The 23620-nt window shown below is 53.7% G+C and overlaps 3 protein-coding genes and 1 long non-coding RNA gene across 11 annotated transcripts in view; 2 read left to right on the top strand and 2 right to left on the bottom strand.

The window, feature by feature from the left end:
• Positions 1-3803, top strand: part of LYPD3 (LY6/PLAUR domain containing 3) — a 44813-nt gene extending 41010 nt beyond the window's left edge. The window contains exon 6 of the transcript XR_015244919.1: positions 3786-3803. The gene's annotated coding sequence lies outside the window, so the exon portion shown is untranslated. The remainder of the gene's footprint in view (positions 1-3785) is intronic.
• TEX101 (testis expressed 101) lies at positions 955-4515 on the bottom strand. Of its 2 annotated transcripts, none has more exons than XM_086689967.1 (6): positions 4405-4515; positions 3784-3979; positions 3516-3659; positions 3204-3398; positions 1504-1632; positions 955-1345 (listed from the first exon to the last, which is right to left on the bottom strand). In XM_086689967.1, exons 2-6 carry the CDS (start codon positions 3845-3847, stop codon positions 1212-1214), a joined length of 666 nt encoding a protein of 221 aa, XP_086546093.1. In that variant the 5' UTR covers positions 3848-3979; positions 4405-4515; the 3' UTR covers positions 955-1211. The 2 variants fall into 2 exon arrangements, with proteins under 2 accessions (XP_086546093.1, XP_086546094.1); XM_086689968.1 differs by having other exon boundaries at positions 955-1264.
• CD177 (CD177 molecule) lies at positions 4483-23297 on the top strand. 7 transcript variants are annotated; one of them, XM_086689962.1, is made up of 12 exons: positions 4483-4641; positions 5228-5302; positions 11790-11976; positions 16757-16870; positions 17484-17624; positions 18063-18248; positions 19186-19305; positions 19502-19618; positions 21315-21452; positions 22120-22305; positions 22439-22573; positions 22827-23297. In XM_086689962.1, the coding sequence occupies exons 4-12, from the start codon at positions 16834-16836 to the stop codon at positions 23045-23047; spliced, it is 1281 nt and encodes a 426-aa protein (XP_086546088.1). In that variant the 5' UTR covers positions 4483-4641; positions 5228-5302; positions 11790-11976; positions 16757-16833; the 3' UTR covers positions 23048-23297. The 7 variants fall into 7 exon arrangements, with proteins under 7 accessions (XP_086546088.1, XP_086546087.1, XP_086546086.1 ...); XM_086689961.1 differs by having other exon boundaries at positions 5228-5306; XM_086689960.1 differs by having other exon boundaries at positions 4972-5302.
• On the bottom strand, positions 15967-17763 carry LOC147573638 (uncharacterized). Its single transcript, XR_015244920.1, has 2 exons — positions 17428-17763; positions 15967-16541 (listed from the first exon to the last, which is right to left on the bottom strand). It is a non-coding gene; the product is annotated as an uncharacterized LOC147573638 (long non-coding RNA).
• Positions 23298-23620: the final 323 nt, after the last annotated feature.

Genomic DNA, 23620 nt, shown 5'->3' with positions numbered 1-23620 from the left:
GTTCAGAAACTCTTAAGTCCCCTCATGAACAAATTTGAGTTGTTTGTGATTTCTTCTGCAAACTGGCAAACTGACACAATGGGGAGCTGGAGGCCTAGTGACAAAGATGAAGAATTAGCTGGAGTGGGGCTCTGACTCAAAGAGAGTCGGTTTAGAACCAGAGAACTTTCTAGAAAGAACTTGGCTGGACTATACTATGGCCAGACTCCCCTGTCCTTTGTGGGAGGGTCAGTCATTCACATTGTCTCCTTCCACCCCTGGTGCAATTGACTATGTCAATTAAGCCTCGATAAAGCTATTCAAAGAAAACAATAAATATCTGTTCCTCCTTACCCTTACCCCACCTTTTTACTTTTCTCTATAAGCTCCTATGTCATTGGAGTCTTTTCTAAGATGGGTTTTATGTGTTCTTGAGTAATAAATAAACAAGCATGAGAAGCTCAAAACAAGTCTTAGGAGTCCCAGGCCCCCAGTCCTCATACCCTGCTGGGTCCCAGCTGCCTCCTGCGTTCCCTCTGCCCACTGAGGATGATGACGTAGGCAGCAGAGAAGGGAAGGGATGATGTAAAGGGGCAAGAGACAGGACATAGGAGAGGGGGCCCATTATGTAACGGAAGAATTTGGAGTCTGATTTTTCAAATTCTGCTATACCTCCCAGGGAAATGTTAGAACCAAAACAGCCAACTGTGGCCTTAAGGTTGGGCCGGGAGTGCTCTGGAGGAGTCTGATGCCGATCTCTTGCCCAGCCAGCAAGAGAAGGTGACCAATAAAGCAAAAGCAAAACCAGACTTTAGGTCGAAGTATCAAAGTTCTGGTCTTGCTCTGCCCAGAGCTACATCCGTGTGAGAAACTCACTAAAGTTTTCCAGATCTCTGCCTCCCTTTCTGCAAAACGTGTGGGTTGGATACGATGAATTTTAAGGGCCCTTTCAGCACTAAAATTCCACTTCTAGGCTTGAGGTATACACAAATTACAGTAGAAACTTTATTAGAAATATAAAACACAACCACAAGAACGCTCCTTTCTTCAAATCTCAACTTGTTGGTGACCAGCAGTCAGAAGGCTCCCGGTCAAAACAGGTGTCCTGTGATCCAGGACCAGAAGTGTCTCCACAGGAACAATGGACAAGTTAGTTATTGCAGTAACAGCAGCAGCAGCAGCTCGAACCTCCAAACTGAAACAGGAAGCCTGGTGGCCCCATTTTCAGTCTTTCAGGGTTGAGGGAGAGACTGGTACGGACAAACTTCCTTCACCCACATGGGTCCTATGGTAAAGAACCCAGCCATCAGCCTGCAACCAGTTATGGATGTACAACCTTTCACCTCCAAAAAAGAATTGATGCCTCCTGTGGAAGAAGAAAGGTCGGGGAGGCACATAGATGTTTTGGGAAATCAGAGAGGAATCATTCCTCCCTCATTCCTAGAACCCTGAGTATCAGAACCTCTTGGATCCACTCAGATGTCTGGGTTTCCAGCCTCTGAAACCACCAGATGTTCAGTTTACCTCCAGTGATCTGAAGTCTTCCTTGGTAGCACTGAGTTGTATCATTGGGACAGGGAAGGGAAGGAGCCGTCAGACAGGTCCCCAAAGCCACACAGGTTGGGCAGTAGAAGGGTACTGATGTACTGGGAGCTGGAGGGGGAAACAGAGGGACAATCAGGGTGTGTCCAGCCTCTGGAGTTGTGTCTTCTTGCTTCCCTCCCTTTCCCAAGTCTTTGCTGCTGACACCACAGCAGTCATGACCTATCACTGCCACCTCCCCCCACCCTGTACCCCCCCCCCCCCCGCCCCGCCGCTGGCTTCTCCAGCTGTTTTTCTTCGCTGTCAGAACCCATCCATTGTGACTTCCAAACTGTGTGCTTGGGTGTGGAGACAGAGATGAAAAGGACACGGTTCCTGCCATCGAGGACCCTTGTCTAGAAGGAGAAGGATGTGTCAGGAATTATAATACATCTCAGTAGGCACTGCGTCCAAGGTATGATGGCAAAGGAACGGAGGACAACCTAACTCTCCGGAACAATTTGCCGAGTATTTTCACAGAGCGGACACCTGAGTTGAGGTGAAGGGTGAACAGAGGTTAGTTAGCTGCGTGAAAGTGGAGGGGTGGGTGGGGTAGCAAAGGAATCGGCGAGGACAAAGGCCCGGAGGTGGGAGCCAGCCGGGTGGCTTTCCGGGACTGGGAGACACTGCAGGGCTGGTGTTCAGTTGGTGGGCACAGGAGGGCTGGGCCGGTCTTTGTGGCCAGCACCCATGCTGGTTGGGCCAGGACCATATCTACACTCAAGCATTTTTTTGTTTTGTTTTTTTTGTTTTTGTTTTTGTTTTTTTCAACGTTTATTTATTTTTGGGACAGAGAGAGACGGAGCATGAACGGGGGAGGGGCAGAGAGAGAGGGAGACACAGAATCGGAAACAGGCTCCAGGCTCCGAGCCATCAGCCCAGAGCCTGACGCGGGGCTCAAACTCACGGACCGTGAGATCGTGACCTGGCTGAAGTCGGACGCTTAACCGACTGCGCCACCCAGGCGCCCCGACACTTAAGCATTTTGAATACCAGCCCCCCTCCCCCCACTGGACCACAGTAAAGGGGGAGGAGAGAGAAGGAAGTGAGCTGAGAGCAGGCAGGGCCAGATTGCTATAGGCCCCCGGCCACATTGGCCACATTGGCCACATTGGGGAACTGGGGAAGCAGTAACTGCCAGACTGATTAGGCCACCCCGCCCTGCTCAGAAACCTCCACTGACACTTCATTGCTTAATAAATACAAAAGCCATGGGGCACCTGGTGGCTCAGTCGCTTAAGCAGCCACGTCATGATCTCACTGTTCCTGAGCTTGAGACCCTCATGGGGCTCTGAGCTGTCAGCTGCAGATTCTGCTTCAGATTCTGTGTCTCCCTCTCCCTCTCCCCCGCTCGCACACGGTTTCTCTTTGTTTCCCAAAAATAAATAAACGTTAAAAAATAAATAAATAAATAAATAAATAAACACAAAAGCCAACTTATACCCCAGCCTTCGTTGACGTCCCGGTGCTCCGAGCGGCGTTTAGACCCCAAGGTAACCATTTAGAAAAAGCCTGGCGGAAGGTCTGAGGTTCTTTTTCTGTGTGTGGCCCCCCAAGGGCCTGAGCCAAATAAGGACACAGAGAAAGGAGGCATACCATCTTTGCAGGGGCTCAGATGGCTTCTCCGCGTCCCCATCTCTCACCTCTCGAGGCTTCTAGGGTCTCTGCCGGCCTCCAGAGCTCCTGGAGGTCCGTTCTGCCGTTGCAAAAGGAATCCTCACAAGAGCTGGTGTAGGAGACTGTGATTATGCCTGGGGGTGGGGAGTGCTGGACATACGTCACCGCCTGCGTCCCATCGTGGATGCAGCCCTTAGTGGCCAAAACTGCGGTCTTGGCCCCTGTTAGGAGACGGGGTGGGGAAGAAAGCGGAGGGTGGGCCTGAGGTTTCGGGGAGTGGGTGGGAGCAGCACTGACCCGGACATACTCACCCCTCCTCCCGCCCTTTCTCACTTCACCTGCTTTGACCATCAGAAGGGATTCCTGGCAGAATGACCCGCCCTCACAACGCTCAACCTTCTCCGTGGTCCAGTTAAACATACTGCTTGGGTCCTCTTCTATACTGGTGAGCACGCCCTTGTGACAATTTAAGTTTTGCACCGCTGGGGAGAAAAGGAGATCTGGGTGAGCGCCTGCTCTTCTCTGTGGGGCCCCCGTCAGCCCTCCTTTACCAGCGATCCATCCCCTGTGAACCAGCTCTCCCCACCCCCCGGCCCCCGTTCTCACAGGCCAAGGAGGGGACTCCCAGGAGGAGGAGGAACAACAAACTCTGGGCACGACGGGTACCCATGGCTTCCTTTAGAGAGGGCTGGAAGCGCGGCTCAGGATCAGAAAACGAGATTGCAGGGACCGTCTGGCAAGTACGGGCACGTCTGCGCTACAGAAGACCGTGACCTCCAGCGTCGGCGTGTCCCGATCGAGCCTGCAAGTTTGCACCACATAACGCGTTCACTGCGCCTCAGTTTCCGCAGCTGCAACTCTCCGACCCAAACACCTGTCCCCCGAGGACAGAGGACGTCAACAACCCAGTACCCTCCAACCACGGGATCCGGGAGTCCGGCCCACAGGCCCCTGCTCCCGCACACTGGGGAGGCCGGGTTCAAACCTACATTCTCCCGAGGCCGGGGATTCTCAGCCCCCAGTCCCCGCCCCCCGAACTCCGAATTCTGAGATCCCCGCCCTGTTCTATCTAGGGATCCAGGGGTTTGGGTTCCAGCCGCCGCCATTTCCCGCAGGGCCCCCAGCCTCCTCCCCTCTCAGGCCCAAGAGTCCTGGCGCCCACCCTCCTTCCTCAGGACCCAGGATCCCCAGCCCCCCCCTTTTCTCTTTAAGGAACCCAAATTCCACCTGGCTTTGGATAATCTCACAAGAATCCTACCGGAGCCGAAGGAACGGCCCGGAACGGCTTTCTCGTTCCACTTGGCCTTCGTTTTGTCTCTCGGAGGCACGGAAGGCGGGGCCAGCTTCGCCCAGCGGGTCACTCGAAGCCCCATTGGTCGATGTGAAAGCATCTGATGAGCTCATTGGATGAGCCCGAAGGAAGGCCGCACCCCCTTGGCCCCGGAGAAGAGGCAGGCCTGGGAGGTGCGCATGCGCAGGCTGGCGCGCGGCGAGCAAACGGGAGGCGGGTGGGGTGTGAGCCCAGGGACGTAGCCGGTGTTTGTGGTACGCGTCGTGCGAGGCAAGATGGGCAGCCCGTCCTCAAGAGGCCTCGTTGACACTTTTCTCTCATTGAGCTGTGGAATCTCTTCTTCTCCAGCCAGGCTAGGAGGTCAGACCCTTGGCCATCACCCACTGAAGTTCTCTCCCTGTCCGAATGGCCTCCCATGTTCCCAGTCTGGCTCCTGCCCCAGCACCCACCCGATGGCCATAGGCACTGGGGAGGCAACGTGATCTCATCACCCTCACTTGCAGTGGTTCCTGCCCAGCCCGGGCGCCTCTCTCTGATCGCATCACAGCACCGGCCCCTCCATGGCCTTCTGGAAGGCCGAAGAGAGAAATGCCGGCTTCAGGGTTCCTTCCAGCATCCCCGAATGTGTGCATGAGCCTCAACTCTGAAGGCGCAGATTGCCGTTATGGCCGACCCACGTGGCCCTGTCACTGCCACGACTAAGACGTGCCTTTCATTCAGATTTCTTGTTCCTGGCTGAAAATTCTATTTCGTCTATAGGTGAGCTTTCCAGATATGTATGCAACAAGAAGCAAAGGTGCCCTTTTTTGTGCTTTCCGACTTGGTGCTGTTTCTGTAAGTGAGTTTTTATTTTGAATCGAGAAAATACTACAATGAGAACTGAAACAACTAGGAACAGTTAATGCAAATGTGAAGCGAAAACAATTTGTCTAGATTAGGAAGAGTATTCTGACCTTTTAGAAACCACCCCCCCAAAATTTTTTTTAATGTTTGTTTATTTTGGGGGGGGTGGGGGAGGGGGAGAGAGAGAGACACAGGGGATCCAAAGCGGGCTCCTTGCTGACAGCAGCGAGCCCAACGTGGGGCCCCAACTCCCCAACTGTGAGATCACGACATGAGCCGAAGTTGGATGCTTAATCGACTGAGCCACTCAGGCACCCCCCAAAATGTTTTCAAAGATTAATCCAGGACAAAAAAAAAAAAAAAGCTGCCATTAGGTTATAGTGTAGCTCTAATTATTTCATGTTTTAACGCTCAAAACACTAAGAAGAGGCATGTGATTCATGGGATGAGAAATAATTAGGTGTCAGATGCCTTTAAGTCCTGGACTACAGGACAGGCTGGGTTGGGATCATTAGGAGGCAGGAAAAATAAAGCACCTTACAGCAGGGCCATGGCCAGTCCCAGCCTTGCCCCAGCAACCAGTCTGGGGGTAGAGCCCACAGATTTCAGGGGGGGAAGTCTGTCTGTTATGATGGTGGGGAGCCTGGCTATTCTGTCCACACTGTCGGGTCGGAATACCCTGGAACATTTGGAGGTTCTTAGAATAAACGAAGGGACCGTCTTGGTTGATGCCTTTTAACAAGGAGCAGACTTACGGGATAAGCAGTTTTTAGTGCTTACTGTGGTTTTGATCCCACCCCAGGAGCAAAGAGAAAAGATAGCAAGAAATTCACTTCAAACACGGGGTCCCTGATGCCTCGCCCCGAGTTTTCTCATCTCTCAGGACTCTGAGGGTCCCTATTCCCAGCCCTCTCCTCCCTTGGACCCAGGAGTCCAGGCCCCCAGCCCCTCCTCCCTCAGACCCAGGGGTCCTGCCCCCAGCCTACTGTCACCTGGACCCAGAAACCCAAGCCACTACCCACCTCAACTCTCAGCATCTAAATGTAACATAAAAATAAGGTACCCTTTGTGAACTTTCAGGATTGGTACTATTACTGGAAGTAAAGCTATATAAATGAATACTTTTTAAATTAATTATATTTTAGAGAGAGAGAGAGATAGTGGGGGAGAGGGCCAGAGGGAGACGGAAAGAGAATCTTAAGAAGGCCCCACATCCAGCGTGGAGCCGGACACAGGACTCGATCCCACGATCCTGGGATCATGACCTGAGCCGAAATCGAGAGTCAGATGCTCATCCGACTGAGCCAGCCGGGTGCCCCATGAATATTTATTTTTAATAGAGAAAATGCCTCAGTAAGAATGGTGTTAGTAAAAGCTCTTAATTTTATGTAAACATATATTAAGAACTTTCAACTGGGGACAGTTAGTATTAAATATAATTACTAATATGTTATTAATGAAGACATTAGGGACAGTGAATATAAACATGAAGAGGTAGCTCTGGTCCCAAGGACCCTGTCCCTTAGGCCCTGGGGGTCTGAGCCACCCTCCCATCTTTTCAGGACTCAGGCTCCAGTGCTCACAGCTCTCGGTCTCTAACAGTGCTCCGGTTTCCTGCAGCACTGTGTAACTACGGGGGAGGGGCTGGGTCCCAGTGTTCGGTCACAACTGCCAGTATGGGACCAATGGGGTCAGAGGGAACCAGAGGGCAGAGAGGGTGGTTGGGAGCTACACAGCCACCTGCTTCGAGCTCCAGAATCTTATCTCTGTGCCCTCATCCCTCCCCATCCCTCTGACTAGCACTTGTCCTGCCTCCTGTCCCGGTCCCACAGCTGGCTTCTAGTTTCTGTCATGAACATCATCTTAAATTGGCTCTTGGCCTGGGAATTTGTTTGTTGGGTCGTAGTAACTAAGTGCCACCACCTGGGAGGCTTTGGTTTTGGAGAAGCGTGTTGTCTCTCACAGTTCTGGAGTCTGGAAGCCCACAGTCAAGGTGCTGGCAGGGTCGGTTCCTTCTGAGGGGTGGGAGGGAAGGATCTGTCCCAGATCTCTCTCCTTGGCTTGTGGCTGGCTGTCTTCTCCCTGTGTCTTCACATCCTCTGCCCTCTATGTGTGTTTGTGTGCAGATTTTCCCCTTTGTATAAGGACACCAGTCATGGGGCACCTGGGTGGCTCCATCAGTTAAGCGTCTTGACTTCAGCTCAGGTCATGATCTCACAGTTCGTGGGTTTGAGCCCCGCATCAGGCTCTGTGCTGATGGCTCACAGCTCAGAGCCTGGAGTCTGCTTCAGATTCTGTCTCTCTCTCTCTCTCTGCCCCTCCCTGCTCTCTCTCTCTAAATATAAATAAACATTTAAAAAAATTTTTTTAAAAAGGACACCAGTCATACTGGCTTGGGCCCCACCCTAATGACCTCATCTTAATTTGATTGCCTCTGTAAAGACCTTGTCTCTAAATAAGGTCACTTTTGGGGGTCCTGGGGGTTAGGACCGCAACATATGAATTTGGGAAGAGGGGGGACACAGTTCAAGCTATCTCAGACTGTTCGATTTGTGTTGCAGTCGAAGTGGTTGAGGGTGGTATAGTGCTCCACGGGGGTCCCAGTGCTGTTTTGTCATTCCTTCTGTCTTAGCATCATTCCTGATGCAGCCTTTGCCTCCCAAGGAGGCTGCCTTGGTGAGGGATGGCGTGAAGACACAGGATCAAGGGGGCATCCCTGGAGCAAGTCAGGGGCCCAGGGGCTGCGCTCGGGGATCCCAAATCAGCCAGCAAGCAGTGAGCTGAATTCAAGGTTCTGTCAACACAGGATGTATGTAATGCCTCCCAGTGGGTGACTGTGCAGAGATCATCCCTTCCTGTCCCAGCCTTTCACCCGATTCCATTGCGAGATGAGTGACGGGAGACAGCTTCCAGGCACTAGGTCTGATTTTGAGGGGATGCTGCGGGATTTCACCTGCCTGCAGCTCTGCCCCATCTTTGACATCTTTGAACCGTGACATAGTGAAGCATCTGCGATCAGCCCATGTCTGTCCCTCCAGGTTCCAGGCTTGCAAAGGTGATCATATTCTTGAGTCACGGTCCAGGTGACCTGACCACAGAGTCCCTCAGTCTTGGATTTAAAAGGGAACTTGGGGGCATCTGGGTGGCTCACTCGGTTGGGCGTCTGACTCTTGGTTTTGGCTCAGGTCATGATCTCACGGTTTCGTGAGTTCAAGCCCCACATCCGGCTTTGCAATGACAGCATGGATCCTGCTAGAGATTCTCTCTCTCTCCCTACCCCTCCCCTGCTCGTTCTCTCTCTCTCAAAATAAATAAAATTTTAAAAAATATTAAATTTTGTTTAATCTTTATTTATTTTTGCGAGAGAGAGAGAGACAGAGGGTGAGCAGGGGAGGAACAGAGAGAGAAGGAGACACAGAATCCGAAGCAGGCTCCAGGCTCTGGGCTGTCCGCACAGAGCCCGACGCAGGGCTCGATCCCACGAACTGCGAGATCATGACCTGAGCCAAAGTTGGACGCTTAACCGACTGAGCCACCCAGGCGCCCGAAAATTTTAAAAAATATTAAAAAAATAAAATAGAAGGGAACTTGGACCTCTTTTTAAGAACACATGTAGCACCACTATTGTTCACCTGGAGTATTGCAACAGGCCCTCCCCCTGCCCCACGGTGATCTATTCCCTACCTGGTATCAGAATGATCTGTTTAAATATAAGTCAGATTGTGTCACTTCTCTGTTTAAAGACTTCCAATGGTTTTTCCCATTTTACAGAAAGGGAAGGAAGGAAGGAAGGAAGGAAGGAAGGAAGGAAGGAAGGAAGGAAGGAAGGAAGGAGGGAAGGAAGGAAGGAGGGGAGGAGGGAAGGAGGGAAGGTGGGAAGGAAGGAAGGAAGGAAGGAAGGAGAAGGGAGGGAAGGAAGGGAGGGAGGGAAAGATTCTAAATACTTGAAATGGCCTTGAAGGTTCTCCACATCTTGCCTCCCCTACCTCCTCATCTCCATGTTCTGCCCTGCTTTTCCTCATTCTGCTCCAGCCACACTGGTCTTTCGGCTGTTCCTTGGATTCATGGCAGGCACATATCCGTCTCAGGTCCTTTGCATATGCTTCCCCCACTCCCTGAAGGGCAGAGAGAGAGGGAGAGAGGGAGAATCCCAAGAAAGCTCCATACTCAGCCTGGAGCCTGGTGTGGGGCTCAATCCCGCAACCATGAGAACATGACCTGAGCCGATATCAAGAGTCAGACACTTAACCGCCTAAGCCACCTGGGCACCCTGCAAATGGTATTTTATTTTATTTTAAGATTTTATTTTTAAGTAGTCTCTGCATCCATCGTGGGGCTTGAACTCACAACCCCAAGGTCAAGAGTAGCATGCTCCACCAACCAAGCCAGCCAGCCACACCCCTGCAAGTGGTATTTAAAAAATACATATTTCACTTTCCAGTTGTTCATTGCTACTATCTGGAAATATTTAAGAATATGTAATACAGAATAGTGTGGAATATTTAAATTTTTTTAGCATGGATATAGACTAGTTTAGCCCTACTCCTAAGGTATAACTTTTCTGGGGTCTCTACTGAATGTCCTATATGTTCATTGAGGTCTGTCTGCTCTGGTTTATTGGAATTTGAATGTTTTCTTTCTGTGTGAGCTTTGGATATTGTTCTACATATAGCCCCCTGGAAGGTTTTTTTAGGTTTGTACCAGAATTCACAAACTTAGATAAGGGGCTTCCCCTGCTCCCCCATTCTAAAGTAAATTGCCTGTATGTATCCGCTTGCTTAACCCTAGTCAGGTAGCATGGCATTTTTATTTGTGGCTTTTTAAATTCATTTTTGGCATTGTAAAGATAGCCCCGACCCACTTCTATATCACGAACACAAAAGGAGGCATTCAGAGTTAGTGTGGCTTTAAAACTATTCACTGATGTCAATAAAGTAACAGTAGATCTTTCCTGAGGTTCAGTTTTTAAAACCATCAAAAACTCGGTGGAAATTCTTAATAGTAAAGATGACAAAGAGGGCAAAGGGGAGTCAATGAATTCATTCCCCTTTGGCCTCAGGTAATTCAGATTTTACGTTCTTTGAGTGAAGTGTTCACAAATCTCCGGAACTCTCTGGAACTCAAGGAGCCGAAGAGAATTCTATAAAATGCCAGCTCTCTGTGTCAGGAGATAGCTACAGAAAACACACTCACCTCTTCAATTAAAACTCTTACATAGTTAGGGGCACCTGGGTGGCTTAGTTGGTTGAGCATCTGACTCTTGGTTTCGGCTCAGGTCATGAGCCCAGCGTCCCTGACAGCACAAAACCTGATGTGGGGCTCGATCTCACGAACCAAACTGTGAGATCCTGACTGATCCACCCAGGCACCCCTATTACCTATGTTCTTGAGGTTATTTTTATAAATCTATTATATCTGTAAGTAGAAATATTATATGATGGTTGCCACGGGGCATTTCTTCCCAACTCCCTGTTCTGTGACATCGTGGTAACTTGAAATCAGTCATGGTGGGAATATTTACACCATGGGAATAGGCAAACACTACAAGTCAGAGCTTTTATTTCTCCCCTCAGGGAAGCAGTTAAACATTTACCAGCACACCATGAGGGTGCTTGGCCTTATGTTCAGAGGCAGATATATGTAGAAGGGAGCTTTCTCCCCGTTTCAGTATTGAGCCTTTTCATACAGGTTATATATCTATGACGTGCATTGCGTCCCCTAGATGGAGAGCATTTGTGCAGTGCACAACCTGACCTACGTTCTCAGTGGTCCTGACTCTTTGTTATATATTGTCACAGCAGACAACATATTTAAAATACAGGCTTGGGGCGCCTGGGTGGCGCAGTCGGTTAAGCGTCCGACTTCAGCCAGGTCACGATCTCGCGGTCTGTGAGTTCGAGCCCCGCGTCAGGCTCTGGGCTGATGGCTTGGAGCCTGGAGCCTGTTTCCGATTCTGTGTCTCCCTCTCTCTCTGCCCCTCCCCTGTTCATTCTCTGTCTCTCTCTGTCCCAAAAATAAATAAACGTTGAAAAAAAAATTAAAAAAATAAATAAATAAATAAGTAAATAAATAAATAAAATAAAATACAGGCTTGCTCCCAACTCTTGCCCATCCTTTGTGTTTCCCTGGATCCAGCCTTACCATTGTAAGCAGCGGTTTCTTTAATAAATTCTGCTCAAATCACCCAAGTTGGGGTTGTACCATTCATTTCCTTCTGGGACCGTGACCGATTCAACAATCAGTAGGATCAGGAAACAAATCTGCATTCGGGGCGGGGTATTCTACCACACGGAGGAAGCACAGGCAGAGCTCGACCGGGGGTCCGATGAAGCACAGGTAACGCCAGTCCTATGATCATTTCACAGTTGCTCAAATGATCACTTGGTGGTGGCAGTGACAGAAGCGGAAAGTGCAGTATTGGGGGGTGCGGTGGCTGTGGCACCGTTCTGCGGCAACGGTGGTGAATGTGTTGGTGCAGGCGTCAGCCGGTTCCTTCGGATGACCCCACAGAGCAAACACGGAGCAACCGGAACATGAGAATGTCCAACTGGAAAAGCGATGGGCGGTCAGAAAGCTTCCTTGGCGGAGTGTCCCTTCCTGCTCGGCAACTCTCCATGGCTCCCTGCCCTCCGGAGACAGGCCGACCCCTCGGTCTGGCTTTGCAGGTACTTGACCAGCCCCGGCCCCCGCCGCTAGCCATTCCCAAGGTCGTTGCTGCCTCCTTGACCCTGCACTGCTGTTCCTTCTGCTTAGAATGGCTCTCCCTTTGTTGCCCACACCCACCTTGTCTACCTGGAAAACTCGTAATCACCCCAGTTCCAGCTGCACCCCATCCTCTTGATGATCCCTTCTCAGGCAGACCCTTTTTTTTCTTTTAAAGTTTATTTACTTTGAGAAAAAGAGCGAGCACACAAGGGGGGCAGGGGCAGAGAGAAGGAGAGACAGAACCCCAAGCAGGCTTTGTGCCATCTGCGCAGAGCCGGATGCGGGGCTCAAACTCACAAACTGTGAGATCATGACCTGAGCCGAGATCAAGAGTCAGATGCTTCACCGACTGCGCCCCCCAGGCGCCCCTCAGGCAGACTCTTCATGAAAACAGCAGGCTTGCTCTTTCCTCCGGGTCTTTGACGTGCTGTTTCCTCTGCCTGTTACCATCCTTTCTTCTGCCAATAAACTGCAGCTTATCTGTAAGACACAGCTCACGGGTCACCTCCTCTGTGAAGCCCTCCTTAATGCTCCCCCCTACCCGGGACATCAGTAGCTTCCTCCCCTGAGCTCTCCCAGACTCCCTTCGCCACAGCCTTATGACCACCTGTATCTCTGATGTCTCCCCTCCTCCTGGAAGCCCCTTTGGGGCAAGGACGAGGTGTGAGTCCTCTGGGGTCTTCAGGGAGACCTTGGAATCCTGCATGAACTCACTTCCCATCCACAGAGAGGAACGTTGGCTGAACTCTCTGGGCACCTGTGTGTGTGTGTGTGTGTGTGTGTGTGTGTGTGTGTGTAGGGGGGTTCAGAGCTAGAGGGTGTGGGCAGCTTCTTGTAGTAGTTGTCAGGACACATGGACGCAGAGGCCGGGGGCTGCCCTGGGCTCCGGGACGTGGGCCTCCTGGCCCACTGCCACGGCGCAGCCCTCGGTGAATACTACGTTTCACCACCTGCAGGATTTCCCTACATCTTTCAGGGCCACCCGAGTGCTGTGCTAACCCAGCAGCTACCCACTGCCTGGCCCCGGCCCACCGTACAGATCTGCCCTTAAACCTGGGCTGTTTTACCCCTTCTCTGTAAACAGATCACAGAGTAGCCTCGTGAACACGCAGGTGCGTGTGGAGGGACGGGCGGCAGAAGCGGGTACCGTGGGCACCTGAGCCACCTGCCGAGGCGTTCCCCTGTGCCCCCCACCCCGTGAGAGCCTGATCCCATACGCACCTTTTCCTGGGTGGTGGCTGCCCCCGTGCCTGGCCATGGTTTGGTAGCTCAGACACTACCCGGCAGGTGATGTGCAGTGCAGGTCACAATGGTGTCCCATAGGCCAGTAGCCAGACTCCCCTGGGACACAGCAATAAGCCAGGAGCTGCTCTCTAACCGGAGGATAGTTATTTGCAAAAGGAGACATACGTACCCTTTGCTCCCAAACCCCGACTTTCTCACTGACCCTCTTAGCTCTTTCTGTCACAGAAACTTTTCAAAGCCGTTGGGTCTGTTGGGTCATATGACTTTAGTTCCAGACCCTTCCTACTCTAGGATCTACTCAAAACTGGCGGTCTTGTGGGTTCCCTCAAAAGTGAGTAGGAGTAACACGTCAAAATGTGCTACATTTCTGTCCCCCACCCCCCAAATCTTTAGGGACCTATCTTTGTTCTAAAGGCAGCCGCATAAGGTGTAGCAAATTGTCTCAGAAAGAGTGCTGCAATTTCAGTTACCTGCCGTAAGCCGTGGTTTGGAAGCAGCTGATCCTTCTGACACAGGGTCAGAAGGTCGGTCCTCGCTTAACACCCTGTCTCAGTCCCCCGGTCGTTCCCCTGACTCGTCACGGGGGCATGTTATCATCTCACATCATCACACAGAGAAGGGTGAGCCCAGTACAGTAAGATATTTTGAGAGACACGTTCACATGACTTCTCTTACAGTATATTGTTACGATTGCCCTATGTAAACATTAGTCATTGTTGTTAATCTCGTATTGCACCTAGTTTATAAATTAAACTTTAGCGTGGGGGGTGCCTGGGTGGCTCCGTCGGTTAGGCGTCTGAATCTTGATTTCGGCTCAGGTTGTGATCTCACGGTTCGTGGGTTCGAGCCCCGTGTTGGGCTCCGGGTTAGCAGCGCAGAGCCTGCTTGGGATTCTCTCTCTCCCTGCCCCTCCGCCACCCCTCAAAATAAATAAACTTAAAAAAATGAAACTTTAGCATAGGTATGTATGGGTAGGAAAGGAACAGTATACAGAGAGCTTGGAACCACCGTGCATTCAGGCATCCACTGGGGGCTTTGAAATGTATCCTCCGTGGATACAGGGGGGGCTGCTGTTTGGGGACATGCCCTAGACCTATGGGGCCCCAGGGTTTACACCAATATGATGGGGTTGCTGGATGTGGCCCCGTTGATCTCTCAGCCTCTGGCACACACATGTCTCATTTACTGAATCATCAAGGGTGTTTGCTACCTCTTGTTCACTGTGTCCAAGTCAATAACACAAATCCATCAATGCAGTGGGTGAGTGTGATGTTCTGTAGAAAATCAGATGATCAAGGTCCCTCTGAACCATATTATAGGACAGAGCAGGAGAGCCGACCTCCGTCATGGCGGGGATTAACGTCCACCCAGAGCCATCATCCAAATAGTCCCTGCAAGGTCTGAGCATTTATTTGCCTTTGACCGGTGCCCAGCTGCCCCGGATAAATAGCCTCCAGTCTTTCTGGTACGGGGGATCAGTCACTGTCTACACCCGCGGTGGCATTGCAGGGTCCTTCTCAAATGGATCCGGCCTCCTCCCCCTCATTTGTGAAGTCCCAGGTCTATGAACAACCCATGAGCTGAGGATAATCATCACCCTTTCTGTACAGAAGAGGGTGAAGCAATTGGAAGGGGGGGAAGGGAATGACCCAAGGCTACACAATCAGGGAGCGACAAGATCCGGCCTGGTAGCAAACAGAGTTTCACACACCCGAAACTGTAAGCCTTTTTGCTAAATAGCTCCACGCCCAGCCTTGCATTTGCTACTTGAAATACACAGGACTCCCAGGAAGGTTGCCTTAATATCCTGACTCGGTCCTGCCTTGCCAGGCCCCTGCCAACCTGCCACTCTCAACACCCACTACCTCCTCCTTGCTCCAGCCTAGCCGCCTGCTTTCTTTCCAATCCTCTCCATAAACCAGGCATGGGCCCACCCCAGGGCCTTTGCACCTGCTCTTGCCTCTGCCTGGAATGCATTTCGTGCATGTCTTCCATGGTAAGCTCTTTCTTTTCATCCTGCTCTCAGCTCACAGGCCACCTCCTCCTGGAGACCTTCCCTGATCCCAGTTCAGTCACTTAACTTTCACATCACTTGGTCTTCACCCTGCCCAGCACCCAGCACCATTTGCGTGTCTGTGTGTATGCTCATGTGTTTGCTCCATGTCTCTCTCTCTCGATCAGGCGTGAGCTGAGCAGAAGCTGGGCCTCATTCTTGTTGGTCTTCCTGAATCCCCAACAACTGGGATGGTGCCTTGCACAGAGTCCAGCTTTAATAAATATATGTTGACTAAAAGCAAGACATCGAATTGACTACCTATGACCCTATGTGCCTCTTTGCCCACCCTTCCTTCTCTTCCTCCAGAAACACTGCTTCAGAGGGGTGCCTAGGTGGCTCAGGTGGTTAAGGGCCCAACTTCAGATCAGGTCATGATCTCACAGTTTGTGAGTTCGAGCCCGGCGTCGAGCTTCCGCTCTCCGTGGGAAGCCTGCTTTGGGTCCTCCGTCCTCCCTCTCTGCCCGGCCCCTGCTCACTCAGAAACACTGCTTCAGGCCATGCACATCTCCAGAGGGCGCCATTATTCCCACAGCAACAATGTGACTCATTGGGGAGGGGGTGGTGTTTCTGAGGCCCACAACCGGTACAGATGTAGTGATGGCTCTCTGGCCATCTTTCACTGTGCATTCATTCATTCATCATTCATTCATTCGTTTATCCAATCAGTATTTATTGAACACTCATTGTATACCCCACTGGTAGTGTCGATGCACTGAGAGATGGGGAAATGTGACTGCCCGTGTGGCAAAGTTTAAACGTGAAATAGAATGTATAAAGATGTCAAAAATAAACATAGAGTTGTAAGTTACACGTTAGTCTCTTTCTCCTCTGCTATGGCTCCTCCCACTTTCCTCTTCCTCATACACACACGGGCAGATAGCCCTATATTCCTCCCCGGCCCCTCCTACCCAGTGTGCTAGAGCTGGTTTGTACAGGCTTGCAAAAGCCGATTGTTAAATATTTCAGAATGTTTCCAGCTATTTGTTAAATGACTGGTAGCTTGAAATCAGACATGGCAGAACTATTTATACCACAGAAATAGGCCCACGTTGGGACGCCTGGGTGGCACAGCCGGTTGAGCATGGGACTGTTGATTTCGGCTCCGGTCATGATCCCAGGGTTATGCGATTGAGCCTCGCATTGGGCTCCCCGTGGAGCTTGCTTGAGATTCTGTCTCTCTCTCTCTCTCTGCCCCTCTCCTTTGCTCATACTCTCTCTTTCTGTCTGTAAAATTAAAAAAAAAAAAAAAAGGTAAATAAAAAAGAAATAGGTCGACGTTACAAGGCACAGCGTTGAGGCTGTTTTTCTGAATAGCTGCTTTTCTAGCACATCCCCCTCCCCATCTCTCTCTGGCAAAGAAACGTGTTGTTGTCAAGGAACATCCTGTCTTGGACAGAGATTTACTTTCCACTACAACCCCTCCACTCGCCATACTTCAGCTCCCCAGTGGGTGGGTGGCCGGGAGGTGGAGACGCGGGCCTGGATTTATACGAGTGGGGAGAACAGCGGAAGAGAAATGCATGAGGGAAAATCATGGAGAAGGGAACATAAAGGTAAACAATGGAAGAAAGAAGTGAGAAGCCAGAATCCGCATTGGGCAGAGGTTAAAGTAGAGAGTAGCCAGTATGCGCCCAACAATGTCCTCATGGGCTGTTGGGCTATTTCCCCACGTGGGGCCACGTTGCAGTGAGGAAACCGCCTTCCCAAACTACCCTGAGACAGGGTGGGGGAGGGCAGCCTTATAGCTGGGCTCGGAGGAAAGGAGGAGAAGTGGCTGGACCAGTGGGGCCTGGGGGCCCGGATGTTTCTGATTGCTGGGGGGGGGGGGGGGGGGGGGCGGGGTCAGGGAGCCTGGACCCCTGGGTCCGGGGAAGGAGGGAGGATCCGGATTTCTTATCCAGTGAGATTCAGAGGGTGGGCCCAGACCTCCTCTCTCAAGGCCCTGCCTCCCGCCCTTTCCTGGCTGCCTGGGGTGTGAAGAGATATAAAAGGTCTGGGCCCCCAGAAGAAGAAGGAGCCAGAGTCCCAGCTGCCCTGACCATGAGCCCTGCGCTGCAGCTGGCTCTCCTGGGCGCCACCCTCGTGTTGCCCCGTGAGTGAGGACCCCGACCTGGGAGGGCGTTTTCCTGGAGGATGGGCTCAGACGGATTTCTCTCCCCGTCTCAGGAGCGCAGGCCCTGACCTGTCAGAGGGCGACACGTGAGTTTCTGATTAATGTATCGGAAATGCCCTTTCCGTGGAAGGTGGACCACGAGGTATGTGCCAACGGCTGGGGCTGCCAAGACACGCTGATCCTCATTGACAACGGTGAGAAGAGCCCCGTGGGCCTCAAGGGTGACTCTCACCCTTCCCTGGGAGAGACATCCCTCCCGTCCCAGTCCTACTGTGTTGTGTAGGGACTCAGCCAAGGAGCCGTCCCCTCCTTGGCAGGAACAGCCCCTGGGGCTCCCAGTCGCCTCTCCAGCCTCTCACCCCAGACTACCATCAGACCCTCCCTCTAGGACCCAGGATCCAGGGCCCCAGCCCCTCCTCCTGTCTCAGACCCAGGGGTCCAGGTTTCCAGCCCCTCCCCCCTCAGACCGAGGAGTTCTGGCCCCCAGCCCCCTCCCGCCTCAGACCCAGGGATCCAACTTTCTAGTCCCTCTTCCCTCAGACCCAGGATTCAGACCCCCGGCCCCTCCTCCCTCCTGGGTCCAGGGCCCCCAGACCCAGGGGTCCAGGGCCTGCCTCTCTCTCTTGGTGCAGGACTTAAAGTGAACATAGTACTCACCAAGGGCTGCACCCCGGTGGGGAATCAGGATGCCCGCATCACGGAGCACAGGGCAGGCCCCGGCCTCTCCATCCTCTCCTACACCCACGTGTGCCGCCACGAAGACAACTGCAACAACTTGTCCACTGCCCTCCCGCTCTGGGCCCCGCCCTCCACCGCAGGTGCGGGGGGGCTGCGTGGGGAGGCGGGACTCGGGAGGCACAGGGGGCGAGAGGGGCTGTCAGGAGCACTGGGAGCCGGGAGCAGCAGGGCTGAGGGGCAGACGTGAGCACAGAGGGACCCTCCATTTAGCTCCCTCTTCCCTCCCTCCTCCCTGTCCACTCCCCCTGCGGCTCCCTCCCTCAGCACCCCTTCTGTCCGTCCTGGAGCAGCAAACCGCACTCATTTTCTGGTGTTGGAGCACCTGGCGTGGCCTTCACCTGGCGCCTGCTCCTTTCTCCTCCTTGTTTCTTTTTCTCTTCAGAATTTGGTCCACTCACGTTTTATTTTAGGCTTTTGGCATTTCCTCTTCCAAAGTGAAATTGGCCCGTGACATTTTTTTTGTTGTTGTTTTTTGAGTCGAGCTGACACACAGCGTGACGTTAGTTTCGGCCGTACAGCACAGGGATTGGACAACTCTGGACCTTACGCTGTGCCCACCGCAAACGTAGCTCCCACCTGTCGCCATACATCGCTATCACAGCGCCATTGACTATATTCCTATCCCTGCCTGCCCTGTGTCACCAGTCAGGTCTGGGGCCACGTGGTGTGTTTCTCTACCCTCTGGAATCATTTGTGAACTTAGGTGTCTGATGTTCTCGCACTGTTTCGTGGACCCCGGGGGGTGAACCACGTGGGTTCCTCCCAGGGCACCCCTCCACCACCGCACCCCCTCCTGTACTCGGGCCCAGGCGCCCCTCCACGGTCCTCTGGTTCCTTCCCTTCCTTCCTTGCTCTTTCCCATACCACCCGCCCCTGATTCCCTGGCGTGTCTGCAGAGAGGAGCCTGGGAGGGCACACCGGTGGGAGATTGGGGAGGTCGCTCCTTGGGACCAGCAAAGCCAGGGTGGAGAGTCGTAGGTCCCCATCCGAATCCAGAGCCCTCCGTCCCCTCACCAGGCCCGGGCTCCCTGCGGTGTCCAGTCTGCTTGTCTAAACAGGACTGCGAGTCTGCGACAAAGGTGACCTGCCCGGCCGGGAGCACGCACTGCTACCGTGGCTCAATCCAGCTCAGGGGAGGTGAGCCAGGACAGGAGGTCCCCGTGGGGCGCTAAACCGGTGGTGGGGGAAGGGTCTGAAGACCGAGATCTGGTTCTCTGGTGGGTGCCAGGGGAAGCCGAGACCTGAGAAGGGTGGGTCTGGCCTCCGGGAGCTGCGCCACCCCCCCCCCCCCAGGGCAAAGCCTCCCTCACCCTCTCCCTGCCCCTGTCCACAGGGGGTGTCTTCACCGTTCTGAGAGTCCAAGGATGCATGTCCCAAGATGGCTGCAACGTGCTTAATGGGACTCGGGAAATCGGGTCCATCATTGTGAGTGAGGACTGCAGCCCTAACGGTGAGTGTCACGAGAGAAGCGCAGCCTTGGGCGCGAGGACCCGCTGGTAACCTAAATGTTTGGTTTTGTTTTTGTTTTGAGAGAGAGAGAGACAGACAGAGAGACAGAGCACGAGCAGGGGAGGGGCAGAGAGAGAGGGAGACACAGAATCTGAAGCAAGCTCCAGGCTCCGAGCCGTCGACACAGCCCGACGCGGGGCTCGAACCCACGAACCGCGAGATCCCAACCTGAGCCAAAGTCGGATGCTTAACCGACTGAGCCACGCAGGCGCCCCCTCTAAATGTTTATTAAGGCCAGATTGCGTGGGTCTTTGGAGTTACAGTTTAGGGACTAGGGATTTTATTCGGAGAGGGATGGGGACCTTTTTGGATGGAGCCTTCTGAGCAGAGGAGCTTGAATCGGCTTTCCCCTTACGAGGGGTGCTGCTGGGGGGCGTGGGCCAGAAATCAGGGTGGGGGAGCAGATGAGGGCGTGTGGTCCCGGGCCTGGCGGAAGCAGTGGAGATGGTGAGAAGCCGTCAGGTTCTGGAGGTAGGTTTGCAGCTTGAGCCACAGGATTTCCTGATGGGTGCAACCCAAGAGGAAGGCAGTTGTCGAGGATGACGGCAATGTTTTACCGGAGCCTTTGGCCAAGATGGGGAGGACGGGGCCCAGAGAAGCGGGTCCGGGCTCGGGGCAGGCAGCAGAGGGTGATTTGGTCGTCTGCGTGGTGGGAAGATGGGCAGGCCTCCCTCGTGGGCTTGTGGCGAAGGTCACGTGTGTGGATGCTGCCTCGCCAGCCCAGGTGTTTCAAGGGACACATCCCTCCTGGCCACATGAGGGCCAAAGAGAAGGTCTAGGCTCATGGTTTTCAAAGGGACTCCTGAGGGCGCAGGGGCCCAGGTAGCCGAGGACGGCCGTCACCCCCCCCCACCCCCAGCCGAGGAGCCAGAACACCTGAGTTCCCAGCTCAGCTCTGCCAGTGACCTGTGGTGGGACACGGGGCAAGCTACTTAACGAGTCCTCTACCTCTGTTTCCCATCTTTTTTTTTTTTTTTTTAATGATTATTTGTGTATTTGTGAGAGGGAGCTGGGGAGGGGCAGAGAAAGAGGAGAGACGGAATCTCAAGCGGGTTCGGTGATGTCCCACGTGGGGCTCGATCCCACAAACCGCGAGATCGCGCCCGGAGCCAAACCCGAGAGACAGACAGTTAACCGACTGAGCCACCCAGGTGCCCTCTTTCCCACCTGGACAATGGGGCGATGATGGTGGCTGGAGGTGGCTGTGAGGTAATCCCGGTGGCCGCAGGGGGGCGGGGGGGTGGCTCAGACGCAGAGTAAAGGCTCCGTACGCCCTAGGCATTTTGAGTATTTTGCTCCGGAACAGGGTTTCTCAGTGGAAAGAAATCTATGGGGGCAGGCTCCCCTCCTCATCCAGGTGAGAGCCCTGAGTGCCACACAGGAAGTGGAGCCGTTGTCCCCGTCACGCCCAATAGCCTTCCTCAAGGGTCGTGGAGAAAGGCTCCTGCAGACGTTCGGGCAAAAACAGGGCGAAGGATGTGGATGGGACTCCGACTTCCAAGGTCCCTCCTAAATCTAAGGTGGCAGGACTCTGTGGCCGGGTCACCTGGAGAATGCCTCGGGGACGCATGGGACCCGGAGGGAAGGTGTGGCCGATTCCCTGGCTTACACGGACCCTGCCATCTCCTTCTCTGCAGCTTTTCTGACCTGTGAATGGGGGAGCGAGTTACACACTGGTCGAAACCTGTCTCGGATGCCCATCAGGTGGACCACAACTCAGAAGATTTGTGACCCTGGGGAGGTGTGTGAGGAGACTCTTCTGCTGGTAGAGGCAGGTGCGTGGGCTGCGGCAGAGGGCGATTCTGGGCTCCCGAGTCTCCCCGCCCTGGGTCAGGTCCCCCAGCTTCCTGCCTGGTTCCCCTCACGCCCAGGCCTGCCTTCCTCTTTCCGTGCCTGGGTTCCCCCTTCTGGGAACGGGGCAAAGTGACAGCAGCGATAGTACCGCCCTTGCTACCTCGCGAGAGGCCACGTGAGGGAGACGGAGAACAGAGCGGGCACAGAGTCACCTCGCCGGTCTCACTCGAGATCTATCGAGCGCCTGCCGTGTGCCAGGCACTGTTGGTGGCACCGTGGACCCTTCGTATCCTCCTTCCTCCAGCGTTACGTGCCAGTGGGGAGGCAGCGAGAAATACAAACGCAGCAGAGTAAGGTATGGGAGTGAAGACAAGAGCAACCCGGCCGGGAAAGGAGGCAGGGAGAGCGAGGTGAAGGCTGCCGTTGGAAAACAGGTGCTCTTGGGAGGCCGTACCGAGCGAGTGACATTCGAGGAAGAACGAAAACGCCACAGAGCTGACTCTGGCCCCAGCCTTCACCCTACACTCCGTGTGCCCTGTAATCAGGCACTGGCATTACCCCTCCATCCGCCTGCCGGGCGTCAGGGAGCCCCTGGCTCATCAGAGCCCGACTCCCCCAGCCCAGCTTCTGCTCTCTCTCACCCCTCAGGACAGAGCTCAGTCATAGTGGGAAGCAAAGGCTGCACCAAGGGCAGGCCGCAGGATGCCCCGACTGTCTCCATACACTCGGGGCCCCCCGGAGTGCTGGTCGCCTCCTATGCCCATTTCTGCTCCTCCAACAGGTGCAACAGGGCCAGGAGTACCAGCGTCCTACTGAACTCTCTCCCTCTTCCAGGTATGGAATCCCAGGGGGTCGGGTGGGACTGGGGACGCTGAGAGATGGGGAGGCACAGAGACTCTGGGGATCGAGGAGGGTGGCTACAGCTAGGAGCAGAGCCGTGCGCCCCAGCCTTCTCTCTACTTTTCAGCTGCCCCCACCCTGGGAGACTTGCAGTGTCCCATCTGTGTGCGGGGCTCTGCCCCGTGCCCAGAAAACCCGGAAAACGTTACGTGCCCTAACGGCACGACTCACTGTTACAACGGTTACATTAGGCTCTATGGAGGTGAGTCCCGATGGCCAGGTCCCAAGCATGCAGGGTTGAGGGCCTGGATTCCGTGGTTCTGAGGTGGGAGGGTGCTTGAGGCCCTGACTCATGGGTCTGAGGGTACAGGGGCCTGGGAACTCAGGTTTCTAGCTCTGAGGGAGGAGGGGACTAAGCCCTGCCTCCTGATCTGAGGGGGCTGGGATTCCGTGGGTCTCAGGAATTTAAGGGTATGGTCCTTTGAAACCTCTCTGACTCAATCTTCACTCTCTAGGTGGGATCACCTCTAAAATCCATATTCAGGGCTGCGTGACCGAAGCTTCCAGCTCCTTGTTGAACCATACACAGAAAATTGGGATCTTCTCCGTGGCTGAGAATTCGGAGGAACCGCTCGGGCCCTTTCTCCAAGATGGAGCTGTCCCCACCCGCCTACTGGCTTGGGTGGTGGGACTTGGCTTGTCCCTAGCCCTCTGGTGTGGGATGCCTCTCTGCTGAGCCCATTTCCCGATGATTCTCAGCTCCTTGCTGATTCCCCGAGCCAACTTTTCCTCTGACCTCATAACCAAACAGCCTTGGGCGTTGAATGATTTCCTTGTCCTCTCCATGAATGATCATCCCTCGACACCCCCACAGACCTCCGTGACCTGATAACAACACGCTGCTGGGAGCGGCTGAACTTGCCCTCTGGGAGAGTCAAGGAGTGGCCACTTGTGTCCGATAATAAAGGCATCGTCCTTTCCCTGAATGCTGGGGTCTGTCTATGACAGGGGAGGGCAGGACCCACAGAGATCTGACATGGGGAGGACAGGAGCTCGGTGAGAGATTCACCATCTCAAGCCCTTCCTTCCCCGGCCTGCTGCCCGTGCCTCATTCCAGACTGAGTGGCAGCAGGGGCGTCAGGATGTTCCGGCCCAAGGAATCTGGGCATCACCATGACCTGAGAGGAGGCGTTGCACTACAACCCGTGAGGCTTCTCTCTGAGCAGGCAGGGCCTCAGCACAAAGGGGGCTCCGCCCCCCTGAGGAACTTGACTTAGGGTTTGTGCGGAGTAGAGAAACAAAAGGTTGG

Source organism: Puma concolor, chromosome E2 (assembly GCF_028749965.1).
Source record: "Puma concolor isolate L17-30 chromosome E2, mPumCon1.1.hap2, whole genome shotgun sequence".
Taxonomy (NCBI): Eukaryota; Metazoa; Chordata; class Mammalia; order Carnivora; family Felidae; genus Puma; species Puma concolor.
This window is presented reverse-complemented; position numbering and strand designations above follow the sequence as displayed.

Excerpts from the sequence above, each read along its gene's own strand:
- TEX101 (XM_086689967.1), bottom strand. The coding sequence starts at position 3,847 with ATGGGTACCCGTCGTGCCCAGAGTTTGTTGTTCCTCCTCCTCCTGGGA. Across the intron at positions 3,660-3,783 it reads GGGAGTCCCCTCCTTGGCCT|CGGTGCAAAACTTAAATTGT; the intron begins GTGAGAACGGGG and ends TTTTCTCCCCAG. Across the intron at positions 1,633-3,203 it reads GACCCTAGAAGCCTCGAGAG|CTCCCAGTACATCAGTACCC; the intron begins GTGAGAGATGGG and ends TTCCCCCTCCAG.
- CD177 (XM_086689958.1), top strand. The coding sequence starts at position 17,358 with ATGAGCCCTGCGCTGCAGCTGGCTCTCCTGGGCGCCACCCTCGTGTTG. Across the intron at positions 17,410-17,483 it reads CGCCACCCTCGTGTTGCCCC|GAGCGCAGGCCCTGACCTGT; the intron begins GTGAGTGAGGAC and ends TCCCCGTCTCAG. Across the intron at positions 21,453-22,119 it reads TCTTCTGCTGGTAGAGGCAG|GACAGAGCTCAGTCATAGTG; the intron begins GTGCGTGGGCTG and ends CTCACCCCTCAG.